At 38.6% G+C, this 13,170-nt stretch overlaps 1 protein-coding gene across 1 annotated transcript in view; it reads right to left on the reverse strand.

The window, feature by feature from the left end:
* Positions 1 to 13,170, reverse strand: part of HDX (highly divergent homeobox) — a 195,185-nt gene that overhangs the window by 123,582 nt on the left and 58,433 nt on the right. Inside the window, exon 4 of the mRNA XM_043569679.1 lies at positions 6,277 to 6,330. Within this exon, the coding sequence (XP_043425614.1) occupies positions 6,277 to 6,330 (54 nt within the window). The remainder of the gene's footprint in view (positions 1 to 6,276; positions 6,331 to 13,170) is intronic.

Consider the following 13,170-nt stretch of genomic DNA (forward strand, 5'->3'; position numbering starts at 1 on the left):
CATCAAGCAGCTCTACAAGCCTGGCAGTATGCAAGCAGCCCAGACAGGGGCCACACCACTCCACAGTGAGTCCTGCCCCTGGGAGAGGGGAAGATAAGGTACACTACCAGTCTGACTGTGGCCCCAGTGGTGGGCTGGGGGCAGACATCGGGTCAGACTACGGCCCTGCCAACCAAAACAAGTTTCCCCGTACAGCACAAAGGAAGTGCCCCGCAGTTGGGAGCTACCACAAGGACTACCCAACATGACGAAATGGAAGAATTCTCCTCAAAAGAAACTCCAGGAAGTAGCAACATCTAACAAATTGATCAAAAACGATTTAAGAAATAAAACAGAACAAGAATTTAGAATAATAGTCATAAAATTAATCGCTGGCCTTGAAAAAAGCATAGAACATAGCAGAAAATCTATTGCTACAGAGATCAAGGGACTAAGAAATAGTCATGAGGAGCTAAAAAAAGCTATATGAGGTGCAAAATAAAATGGAGGCAGCCATAGCATGGATTGAAGAGGTAGAGGAGAGAATAGGTGAATTAGAAGATAAAATTATGGAAAAAGAGGAAGCTGAGAAAAAGAGAGATTAAAAAAAATCCTGGAGTATGAGGGGAGAATTAGAGAACTAAGTGATGCAATCAAATGGAAGAATATCCGCATCATAGGAATTCCAGAAGAGGAAGAAAGAGAGAAAGGGGCTGAAGGTGTACTTGAACAAATAATAGCTGAGAACGTCCCTGATCTGGGGAAGGCAACAGACACTGAAATCCAGGAGGCACAGAGAACTCCCTTCAGACGTAACTTGAATCGATCTTCTCCTTGACATATCATAGTGGAACTGGAAAAATACAAGGATAAGGAGAAAATTCTGAAAGCAGCTAGGGATAAACAGGCTCTAACTTCCAAAGGGAGACCCATGAGAGTAGTGGCAGACCTATCTACAGAAACTTAGCAGGCCAGAAAGGAATGGCAAGAAATCTTCAATGTGATGAACAGAAAAAACATGTGGCTGAAAATCCTCTATCCAGAGAGTCTGTCATTCAAAATAGAAGGAGAGATAAAGGTTTTCCCAAACAAACAAAAACTGAAGGAATTCATCACCACTAAACCAGCAATACAAGACATCCTAAGGAGGACTTTGTGAGTGAAATGTTGCAAGGACCACAAAGTACCAGAGACATCACTACAAGTATGAAAACTAGAGACATCACAATGACTATAAACCCATATCTTTCTATCATAACACTGAATGTAAATGGACTAAATTCTCCAACCAAGAGACGTAGGGTATCAGAATAGATTAAAAAAAAAAATAAGACCCATCTATTTGCTGTCTACAAGAGACTCATTTTAGATCTGAGGACACCTTCAGGTTGAAAGTGAGGGGATTGAGAACTATCTATCATGCTACTGTAAGTCAAAAGAAAGCTGGAGTAGCCATACTTATATCAGACATTTTTTTTTAATTTTTTTTCAACGTTTATTTATTTTTGGGACAGAGAGAGACAGAGCATGAACGGTCGAGGGGCAGAGAGAGAGGGAAACACAGAAACGGAAACAGGCTCCAGGCTCTGAGCCATCAGCCCAGAGCCTGACGCGGGGCTCGAACTCACGGACCGCGAGATCGTGACCTGGCTGAAGTTGGACGCTTAACCGACTACGCCACCCAGGCGCCCCGTGACAAACTAGATTTTAAAGTAAAGGCTGTAACAAGAGAAAAAGAACGGCATTATATAATAATTGCAAGATCTATCCGTTAGGAAGAGCTAACAATTATAAATGTCTATACACCAAATATGGAAGCCTCCAAATATATAAAACTATCACAAACATAAGCAACCTTATTGATAAGAATGTGGTCATTGCAGGGGACTTTAATACTCCACTTACAACAATGTATAGATCATCTAGACACAGGGTCAATAAGGAAATAAGGGTCCTGAATGATACATTGGATCAGATGGACTTGACAGATATATTTAGAACTCTGCATCCCAAAGCAACAGAATATACTTTCTTCTCGAGGTACACGGAATATTCTCCAAGATAGATCACATACTGGGTCACAAAACAGCCCTTCATAAGTATAAAAGACCTGAGATCATACCATGCACATTTTCAGACAACAATGCTATGAAACTTGAAATCAACCACAGGAAAAAGTCTGGAAAACCTCCAAAAGAAAGGAGATTAAAGAACACCCTACTAAAGAATTAATGGGTCAACCAGGCAATTAGAGAACAAATTAAAAATTCATGGAAACAAATGAAAATGAAAAGACAATAATGCAAACACTTTGGGATGCAGCAAAGTCAGTCCTGAGTGGAAAATACATTGCAATCCAGGCCTATCTCAAGAAACAAGAAAAATCCCAAATACAAAATCTAACAGGACACCTAAAGGAAATAGAAGCAAAACAGCAGAGACAGCCTAAACCCAGCAGAAGAGAAATAATAAAGATCAGAGCAGAAATAATATACAATCTAAAAACAAAACTGTACAGCAGATCAATGAAACCAAGAGTTGGTTTTTTGAAAAAATAAACAAAATTGATAAACCTCTAGCAAGGCTTCTCAATAAGAAAAAGGAGATGACCCAAATATATAAAATCACGAATGAAAATGGATTACACCCAAACCCTCAGAAATACAAGCAATTATCAGGGAATACTATGGAAAATTATATGCCAACAACTGGATGTCCTGGAAGAAATGGACAAATTCCTAAGCAACCACACACTTCCTGAACTCAAACAGAAAGAAATAGAAAACTTGAAGAGACCCATAACCAGTAAAGAAATTGAATCAGTTATCAAAAGTCTCCCAACAAATAAGTGTCCGGGACCAGATGGCTTCCCTGGGGAATTCTACCAGACATTTAAGCAGAGATAATACCTATCCTTCTGAAGCTGTTCCAAAAAATAGAAAGGGAAGGAAAACTTCCAGACTCATTCTCTGAATCCAGCATTACTGTGATTCCCCAAGCAGAATGAGACCCAGCAAAAAAAGAGAATAGGCCAAGATCCCTGATGAATATGGATGCAAATATTCTCAACAAGATACTAGCAATTTGAATTCAACAACATATAAGAATTATTCACATGATCAAGTGGGATTCATTCCTGGGATGCAGGGCTGGTTCAACATTCACAAATCAATCAACGTGATAGATACATCACATTAATAAAAGAAAAGAAAACAACCATATGATCCTGTCAATTGTTGAAGAGAAAGCATTTGACAAAATTCAGCATCCTTTCTTAATAAAAACCCTTGAAAAAGTCGGGATAGAAGGAACATACTTAAAAATCATAAAAGCCATTCACGAAAAGCCCACAGCTAATATTATCCTCAATGGGGAAAAACTGAGAGCTTTCTCCCTGAGATCAGGAACATGACAGGGATATCCACTCTCACCACTGTTGTTTAACATAGTGGTGGAAGTTCTAGCATCAGCAATCAGACAACATAAGGAAATTAAAGGCATCAAAATTGGCAAAGATGAAGTCAAGCTTTCACTTTTTTGCAGATGACATGATATTATACATGGAAAACCTGACAGACTCCACCAAAAGTCTACGAGAACTGATACATGAATTCAGCAAAGTCACAGGATACAAAATTAATGTACAGAAATCAGTTGCATTCTTATACACTAATAATGAAGCAACAGAAAGACAAATAAAGAAACTGATCCCATTCACAATCGCACCAAGAAGCATAAAATACCTAGGAATACACCTAACCAAAGATGTAAAAGATTTGTATTCTGAAGACTATAGAAAGTTTATGAAGGAAATTGAAGAAGATACAAAGAAATGGGAAAACTTTCCATGCTCATGGATTGTAAGAATAAATATTGTTAAAATGTCAATATTACCCAAAGCCATCTACACATTCAATGCAATTCCAATCAAAATTGCACCAGAATTCTTCTCGAAGCTAGAACAAGCAATCCTAAAATTTGTACGGAACGACAAAAGACCCCCAATAGCTGAAGTAATATTGAAGAAGACCAAAGCAGGAGCTGTAATCATCAAGACAGCATGGTATTGGCACAAAACCAGACACATAGACCAATGGAATAGAATAGAGACTCCACAATTGGACCCACAAAAGTATGGCCAACTAATTTTTGACAAAGCAGGAATGAATATCCAAAGGAAAAAAGACAGTCTCTTTAACAAATGGTGTTAGGAGAACTGGACATCAACATGCAGAAGAATGAAACTAGAGCACTTTCTTACACCATTCACAAAAATAAACTAAAAATGGATGAAGGACCTGAATGTGAGACAGGAAACCATCAAAACTCTAGAGGAGAAAGCAGGAAAAAGCCTCTGACCTCAGCCACAGCAATTTCTTACTTGACACATCTCTAAAGGCAAGGGAATTAAAAGCAAAAATGAACTACTGGGACCTCATGAAGATAAAACCTTCTGCATTGCAAAGGAAACAATCAAAACTAAAGGCAATGGATGGAATGGGAAAAGATACTTGCAAATGACATATTGGGTAAAGAGTTAGTATCCAAAATCTGTAAAGAACTTAACAAACTCAACACCCGAAAAACAAACAATCCAGTGAAGAAATGGGCAGAAAACATGAATAGACACTTCTGTAAAGAAGACATCCAGATGGCCAACAGGCACATGAAAAGATGCTGAACGCCCCTCCTCATCAGGGAAATACAAATCAAAACCACACTGAGATATCACCTCACGCCAGAGTGGCCCAAATGAACAAATCAGGAGACTATACCTGCTGGAGAGGATATGGAGAAACGGGAACCCTCTTGCACTGTTGGTGGGAATGCAAATTGGTGCAGCCGCTCTGGAAAACAGTGCGGAGTTTCCTCAAAAAATTAAAAATAGATCTCCCCTATGACCCAGCAATAGCACTGCTAGGAATGTACCCAAGGGATACAGGAGTGCTGATGCATAGGGGCACTTGTTCTCCAATGTTTACAGCAGCACTTTCAACAATAGCCTAATTATGGAAAGAACTTAAATGTCCATCAATTGATGAATGGATAAAGAAGTTGTCGTTTATATATACAATGGAATACTACTTGGCAATGAGAATGAATGAAATATGGCCTTTTGTAGCAACGTGGATGGAACTGGAGACTGTTAAGCTGAGTGAAATAAGTCATACAGAGAAAGACAGAAACCATATGTTTTCACTCTTATGTGGATCCTGAGAAACTTACCAGAAGACCATGGGGGAGGTGAAGGGGGAAGTATAGTTACGGAGAGGGAAGGAGGCAAACCATGAGAAACTCTTAAAAACTGAAAATAAAGTGAGGGTTGATTTGGGGTGGGAAGGAGGGGAAAGTGGGTGATGGGCATTGAGGAGACTACCTGTTGGGATGAGCACTGGGTGTTGCATGGAAACCAATTTAACAGTAAATTTCATATTAAAAAAGTCACAACAGTTGTCACAGAAAGTCAGAAAAACAAAATAAGACTGTTAAAATACTACTTACTCATTACTTCAAAATACTGAAATGCACCAATAACAAATAATAATATAAACTCCTTAATTTTGATTGAAATATTTATATCAATCATGATTCAATTATATGACCAAGTTAACTGGGCTAATTATATGTAAAAACATATTTTATTGATTGTCTTTTTGTTGATTTATAATTAATATAGTGTTATATTAGTTTCAGGTGTGCAATATAATGATTAAAAAATTCTATAATTACTCAAGTGTTCATCATGATAACTGTACCTCTTAATCCACTTTATTTATTTCATCCATCCCATTAATTACCTTTGAGTTTTTTTTAATTTTAATGTATTTATTTATATATTTTTTAATGTGTATTTTTGAGAGAGAGAGACAGAGCACAACTATGGGAGGGGCAGAAAAAGAAAGAGACATAGAATCTGAAACACACTCCAGGCTCTGAGCTGTCAGCACAGAGTTCGATGCAGCACTCAAACCCCCTAACGGAGAGATCATGGCTTGAGCCGAAGTTCGACACGTAACTGGCCGAGCCACCCAGGCGCCCCGTTTGAATGTGGTTTTTTTTTTAACTGAAAAAACCTGCTCAAAGACTAAATGGTGTGTTGATTACTGCATTTTATTTAGGGTTACATTAGTAATATATATAAATATTATGATCTCAAAATATGTCATTTTAGATAATGCAGTCTTTTCGAGGTTCAATTTTGCCAACTTTACAAATATCATGACAATTTTCTCAATGGCATTCTTACTAACAACATAGAAGGGAAACAAACGTTGCTTTAAATGAAGGATTACTTACTGCTCTTTTTCTAGAACACCCTGTAATCCAAGGCACAGTAAGGTTTCCTGAAATCTGTGGAAACAATAAATGGAATTTCAGTAAGGTATGCATTGACACTACTTGGAATGCTGATCAACACCAATGAATTCATACAAGATGTCAACATAGGTCTGCATTCAGAGCATATCCCCCACATAGACTTTGCCATTTCCTTACTGAACACAACAGATTTAAAGGGCTTTCATTTGTAAGAAAATTTTAGAAGCAGTGTAATTTCCCCTGGAAATTCAAGAAAATCCCTAGGCACTGTTGGGGCCTGGAAGTATGGTTTACAAATCTGTGAACAAGAAAATTATTGTAATAAAAATGCAGTACTCTGTGGAATATATGTTATAATAATTAAATTATTAACTATAGTCATCATTCTATGTATTAGTTCTCTAGACTTATCCTACATAACTACAAGCTCCTTTTTAAGCAGAGACTACTAAGATGAATAGGCAGCAACACCTTATTACATCGACATTGGCACACAAGGAGATAGGTACTACTCCAGTAGGATTCCAGGGACTGTTTACAGAGACCAAGGTGGACCTGTGGGCTATAGCACAGAGTAGCCTAGACGTCACCATACATTTTCCTGAAATACACAAGTTTTGGAGGATAACTCCAAATTCTCCACTTGCCTTCTCCTTCCCTCCCACATACCTCCTGAGACAATGACAAGTCAAATCAGGCTTGCCAAATAGTGACGATGAGAATATGGTATTCGAACATTTATTGTTTTTGATAAATTACATTCAGTGATGGCTTGTGAATTAGTATTATGCTTACTGATAAGGAGTGATAATCAAACAGTTAATGCAAATAGTAAAGTAATATCCTTAATTATTCAAAATTTAGGTAAATTATTACTGTCCCTGGCCACTAAACATGAAATTTTATTTTGAGTTCAAAATATAACACTATGCTAGGGATAGGCTAACAAAATTAATGTTATAAACTCCAAATAATACTTTTAAGAAAAAAATTAAAAATAATTTTATTTTAGTCAAAACTCCATTACAGTAATATGGCACTTAAATACAATGTTTGAGGATCATGAAGTTTCAAATAATTGATTTTTAAAGGTAAACTGAGTGATAATGAAAATTTCGATGGAAAAAATTCTTCAAAACTTACACTTTCCTGTCCTCCCATTAATACTTGGAATATAATATAATGTTTACAAAGTAATTTGGCTGCTAGCCTCAATGAAAGAGGTAAGTCTACCAAAATAACCACATAATATACTCTTGAAAAAATAGAGATATCAAAACATTTTGGATTCTCTTTGCACATACTCCCACCTATTAGTGAGGATAATTTCAACCAGTCTATATAAATTTGCTATAGAAAACATTTTAAACCAAATGAACTAGAAAAAACAAAAAACAAAAAACAAAAAACAAAAACAAAAACAAAAACAAAAAACAAACCCAGGAGCGCCTGGGTGGCTCAGTTGGTTAAGCATCCAATTTGTGATTTTGTCTCAGGTCATGATCTCATGGTCTTGAGATTGAGCCCCACATTGGGTGTATGCTGGGTGTGCTACTTGCTTAAAATTCTCTCTCTCCCTCTGCTCCTCTCCCCCACTTGTGCTCTCTCTCCCAAAATAAATTTAAAAATATATATATATAAACCAGTAAGTATTAAAAAGCTACATATGAAATAAAAAATTATGCATATAATATACATGATAAATGAATGGGAATTATACATTTTAAGAATACAAAATGTGGTTTTCTGCTTAGGTCAAGTGTATGTAACCAAGAAAATAGAAAACTACTATAAACACATTAACATACAAATATCAATTCCATGTGAGTTGGGAAGAGATGAAGTTTCACTTTTTTGCTTTATAATTCTGGGGCACCAGTTACATAATATTCAAATGCTATATTAACTACCTTCTTTTGTTTATTTCAATTTTTTTCAGTTCTTTATGTTTCTGGTAAAACTCGGGAACAGCTAAGTATAGCAGCTGAATTTGTACGCTTTTTTGAAGAATAATATGGTATAAACATATTTCTCTCAAAGTTGGGAAGTTTTGTTTGGTCAGTAGTGATGACAAGGTTTTTCCCTCACCGTTCTGGCTACAAAAATAGTATTTCAAATGAGCAGGGTAATATAGTAATCATTTAAATGATATTTAAATTCCAAACACATTTTTCAATACCCTGGTTTGGAAAAATAAAAAAGTAATGGACAAGGAGACAAGACCAACTTAACAAATATATTCGAACTTACACATACAAATGAGTACTATATGTTTCAAAGTAGAAAACAGGAAGTTATACAGTCATTACAATGATGTTGTCATTGTTGAAAACATTTTGGGAACTTTTCTTGGCAGTTCATGACACCCAGAGACTCTGTGTCATTATTTCATATTCTGTTTGTTTTAACTGAAAATATAATAACCCAAATTGAACATCAATATTATTCACTAAATGTGGCTCAGAATAAATTCTAACTATTTTCCAAAGTCAAATTTTACCTCAAATAATGGAGATTTGTCACCAATGAAAGTATTTTTAAAAATCTCACAGGGGGCACCTAGGTGGCTCAGTCAGTTAAGTGTGGACTTTGGCTCAGGTCATGATCTCAGCGTTAGTGGGTTCCAGCACCACATCTGGCTCTGTGCTGACAGTTAAGAGCCTGGAGCCTGCATGGGATTCTGTCTCTCCCTCTCTCTGCCCCTCCCCCACTCATGCTCTGTCTCTGTCTCTGTCTCTCTCTCTCAAAAATAAATAAACATTAAATTTTTTTCCAAAAAAATTCTCACAGGCCCTTAAAGCAATTGTAAAATAATTTCAAAACTTTTTTGACAAATTAAACATGATTGAAATAAGTATAGGTAACTTTCCAAAGTCATGAATTTGAACTTAATTTCTATACTACGTTGCTGTTTTAGGTACTTAGGAAATAAAAAAGATGGGTAAAACATAATTTCCTAGAAGGCAAGAATGTGAGAGGGAAGATGAGGAAGATACATGAATGACTTTAATATAAAGAATACTGGTTAGTGCAGGGAGACTGACGCTCCTGGAGAGGATGAAGCGAAGTCCAGTGATCCAGAACACAAGTAACCTGGATTCATATCATTTGCCAGGTGATATGGACTCAACCATTTGCCAGATTCCATCTACACCTGCCTAAATAACCCAGAAAACCGCCAGAGGATTAGCAGAACGGAGTCGCCGGAGCCAAACGCAGACGAGAGGCCCACGGAAGAGGGTAGGAAGGGCGGCGAGGCGGTGCACGCTCCACGGACTGGCGGGAGGGAGCCAGGGCGGAGGGGCGGGTCCCCGGCCAAGCAGAGCCCCCGAGTCTGGCTTGCAAAAGCGGAGGGGCCTGACGGACTGTGTTCCAACAGCAAGCGCGACTTAGCGTCTGGGAGGTCATAAGTGAACAGCTCTGCTTGGAAAGCGGGAAAGCTGGAGGACAAAGGGAGGGAGAGCTGCTGAGCCCCCTGAGAACAGAGCTAAGTTTGGTGGGGAACAAAGGCGCTCACCAGCGCCATCTCCCCCACCCATCCCCCAGCCGAAATCCCAAAGGGAACTGGTTCCTGCAAGGGAACTTGCTCGCTCCGCGCACCCAACTCTGCGCTTCGGCGGAGCCAAACCTCCGGCAGCAGATCTGACTCCCTCCGCTGCCACAGGGCCCTCCTGAAGTGGATCACCTAAGGAGAAGCGATCTAAGCCTGCCCCTCCTGCCCCCGAGCACCTTGCCTACCCACCCCAGCTAATACGCCAGATCCCCAGCATCACAAGCCTGGCAGGGTGCAAGTAGCCCAGACGAGCCACACCACCCCACAGTGAATCCCGCCCCTAGGAGAGGGGAAGAGAAGTCACACACCAGTCTGACTGTGGCCCCAGCAGTGGGCAGGGGGCAGACATCAGGTCTGACTGCGGTCCCGCCCACCAACTCCAGTTATACACCACAGCACAGGGGAAGTGCCCTGCAGGTCCTCACCACACCAGGGACTGCCCAAAATGACCAAGCGGAAGAATTCCCCTCAGAAGAATCTCCAGGAAATAACAACAGCTAATGAGCTGATCAAAAAGGACTTAAATAACATAACAGAAAGTGAATTTAGAATAATAGTCATAAAATTAATCGCTGGGCTTGAAAACAGTATACAGGACAGCAGAGAATCTCTTGCTACAGAGATCAAGGGACTAAGGAACAGTCACGAGGAGCTGAAAAACGCTTTAAACGAAATGCATAACAAAATGGAAACCACCACGTCTCGGCTTGAAGAGGCAGAGGAGAGAATAGGTGAACTAGAAGATAAAGTTATGGAAAAAGAGGAAGCTGAGAAAAGAGAGAGAAAAAAATCCAGGAGTATGAGGGGAAAATTAGAGAACTAAGTGATACACTAAAAAGAAATAATATACGCATAATTGGTATCCCAGAGGAGGAAGAGAGAGGGAAAGGTGCTGAAGGGGTACTTGAAGAAATAATAGCTGAGAACTTCCCAGAACTGGGGAAGGAAAAAGGCATTGAAATCCAAGAGGCACAGAGAACTCCCTTCAGACGTAACTTGAATTGATCTTCTGCACGACATATCATAGTGAAACTGGCAAAATACAAGGATAAAGAGAAAATTCTGAAAGCAGCAAGGGGTAAACGTGCCCTCACATATAAAGGGAGACCTATAAGACTCGTGACTGATCTCTCTTTTGAAACTTGGCAGGCCAGAAAGAATTGGCACGAGATATTCAGGGTGCTAGACAGAAAAAATATGCAGCCAAGAATCCTTTATCCAGCAAGTCTGTCATTTAGAATAGAAGGAGAGATAAAGGTCTTCCCAAACAAACAAAAACTGAAGGAATTTGTCACCACTAAACCAGCCCTACAAGAGATCCTAAGGGGGACCCTGTGAGACAAAGTCCCAGAGACATCACTACAAGCATAAAACATAGACATCACAATGACTCTAAACCCGTATCTTTCTATAATAACACTGAATGTAAATGGATTAAATGCGCCAACCAAAAGACATAGGGTATCAGAATGGATAAAAAAACAAGACCCATCTATTTGCTGTCTACAAGAGACTCATTTTAGACCTGAGGACACCTTTAGATTGAGAGTGAGGGGATGGAGAACTATTTATCATGCGACTGGAAGCCAAAAGAAAGCTGGAGTAGCCATACTTATATCAGACAAACTAGACTTTAAATTAAAGGCTGTAACAAGAGTTGAAGAAGGACATTATATAATAGTTACAGGGTCTATCCATCAGGAAGAGCTAACAATTATCAATGTCTATGCACCGAATACCGGAGCCCCCAAATATATAAAACAATTACTCATAAACATAAGCAACCCTATTGATAAGAATGTGGTAATTACAGGGGACTTTAATACACCACTTACAGAAATGGATAGATCATCTAGACACACGGTCAATAAAGAAACAAGGGCCCTGAATGACACATTTGATCAGATGGACTTGACAGATATATTTAGAACTCTGCATCCCAAAGCAACAGAATATACTTTCTTCTCGAGTGCACATGGAACATTCTCCAAGATAGATCATATACTGGGTCACAAAACAGCCCTTCATAAGTTTACAAGAATTGAAATTATACCATGCTTACTTTCAGACCACAATGCTATGAAACTTGAAATCAACCACAGAAAAAAGTCTGGAAAACCTCCAAAAGCATGGAGGTTAAAGAACACCCTACTAACGAATGAGTGGGTCAACCAGGCAATTAGAGAAGAAATTAAAAAATATATGGAAACAAACGAAAATGAAAATACAACAATCCAAACGCTTTGGGACGCAGCAAAGGCAGTCCTGAGAGGAAAATACATTGCAATCCAGGCCTATCTCAAGAAACAAGAAAAATCCCAAATACAAAATCTAACAGCACACCTAAAGGAACTAGAAGCAGAACAGCAAAGGCAGCCGAAGCCCAGCAAAAGAAGAGAAATCATAAAGATCAGAGCAGAAATAAACAATATAGAAACTAAAAAAACTATAGAGCAGATCAATGAAACCAAGAGTTGGTTTTTTGAAAAAATAAACAAAATTGACAAACCTCTAGCCAGGCTTCTCAAAAAGAAAAGGGAGATGACCCAAATAGATAAAATCATGAATGAAAATGGAATTATTACAACCAATCCCTCAGAGATACAAACAATTATCAGGGAATACTATGAAAAATTATATGCCAACAAATTGGACAACCTGGAAGAAATGGACAAATTCCTGAACACCCACACTCTTCCAAAACTCAATCAGGAGGAAATAGAAAGCTTGAACAGACCCATAACCAGTGAAGAAATTGAATCGGTTATCAAAAATCTCCCAACAAAGAAGAGTCCAGGACCAGATGGCTTCCCAGGGGAGTTCTACCAGACGTTTAAAGCAGAGATAATACCTATCCTTCTCAAGCTATTCCAAGAAATAGAAAGGGAAGGAAAACTTCCAGACTCATTCTATGAAGCCAGTATTACTTTGATTCCTAAACCAGACAGAGACCCAGAAAAAAAAGAGAGCTACAGGCCAATATCCCTGATGAATATGGATGCAAAAATTCTGAATAAGGTACTAGCAAATCGAATTCAACGGCATATAAAAAGAATGATTCACCATGATCAAGTGGGATTCATTCCTGGGATGCAGGGCTGGTTCAACATTCGCAAATCAATCAACGTGATACATCACATTAACAAAAAAAAGAGAAGAACCATATGATCCTGTCAATCGATGCAGAAAAGGCCTTCGACAAAATCCAGCACCCTTTCTTAATAAAAACCCTTGAGAAAGTCGGGATAGAAGGAACATACTTAAAGATCATAAAAGCCATTTATGAAAAGCCCACAGCTAACATCATCCTCAACGGGGAA

Source organism: Prionailurus bengalensis, chromosome X (assembly GCF_016509475.1).
Source record: "Prionailurus bengalensis isolate Pbe53 chromosome X, Fcat_Pben_1.1_paternal_pri, whole genome shotgun sequence".
Classification (NCBI taxonomy): Eukaryota; Metazoa; Chordata; class Mammalia; order Carnivora; family Felidae; genus Prionailurus; species Prionailurus bengalensis.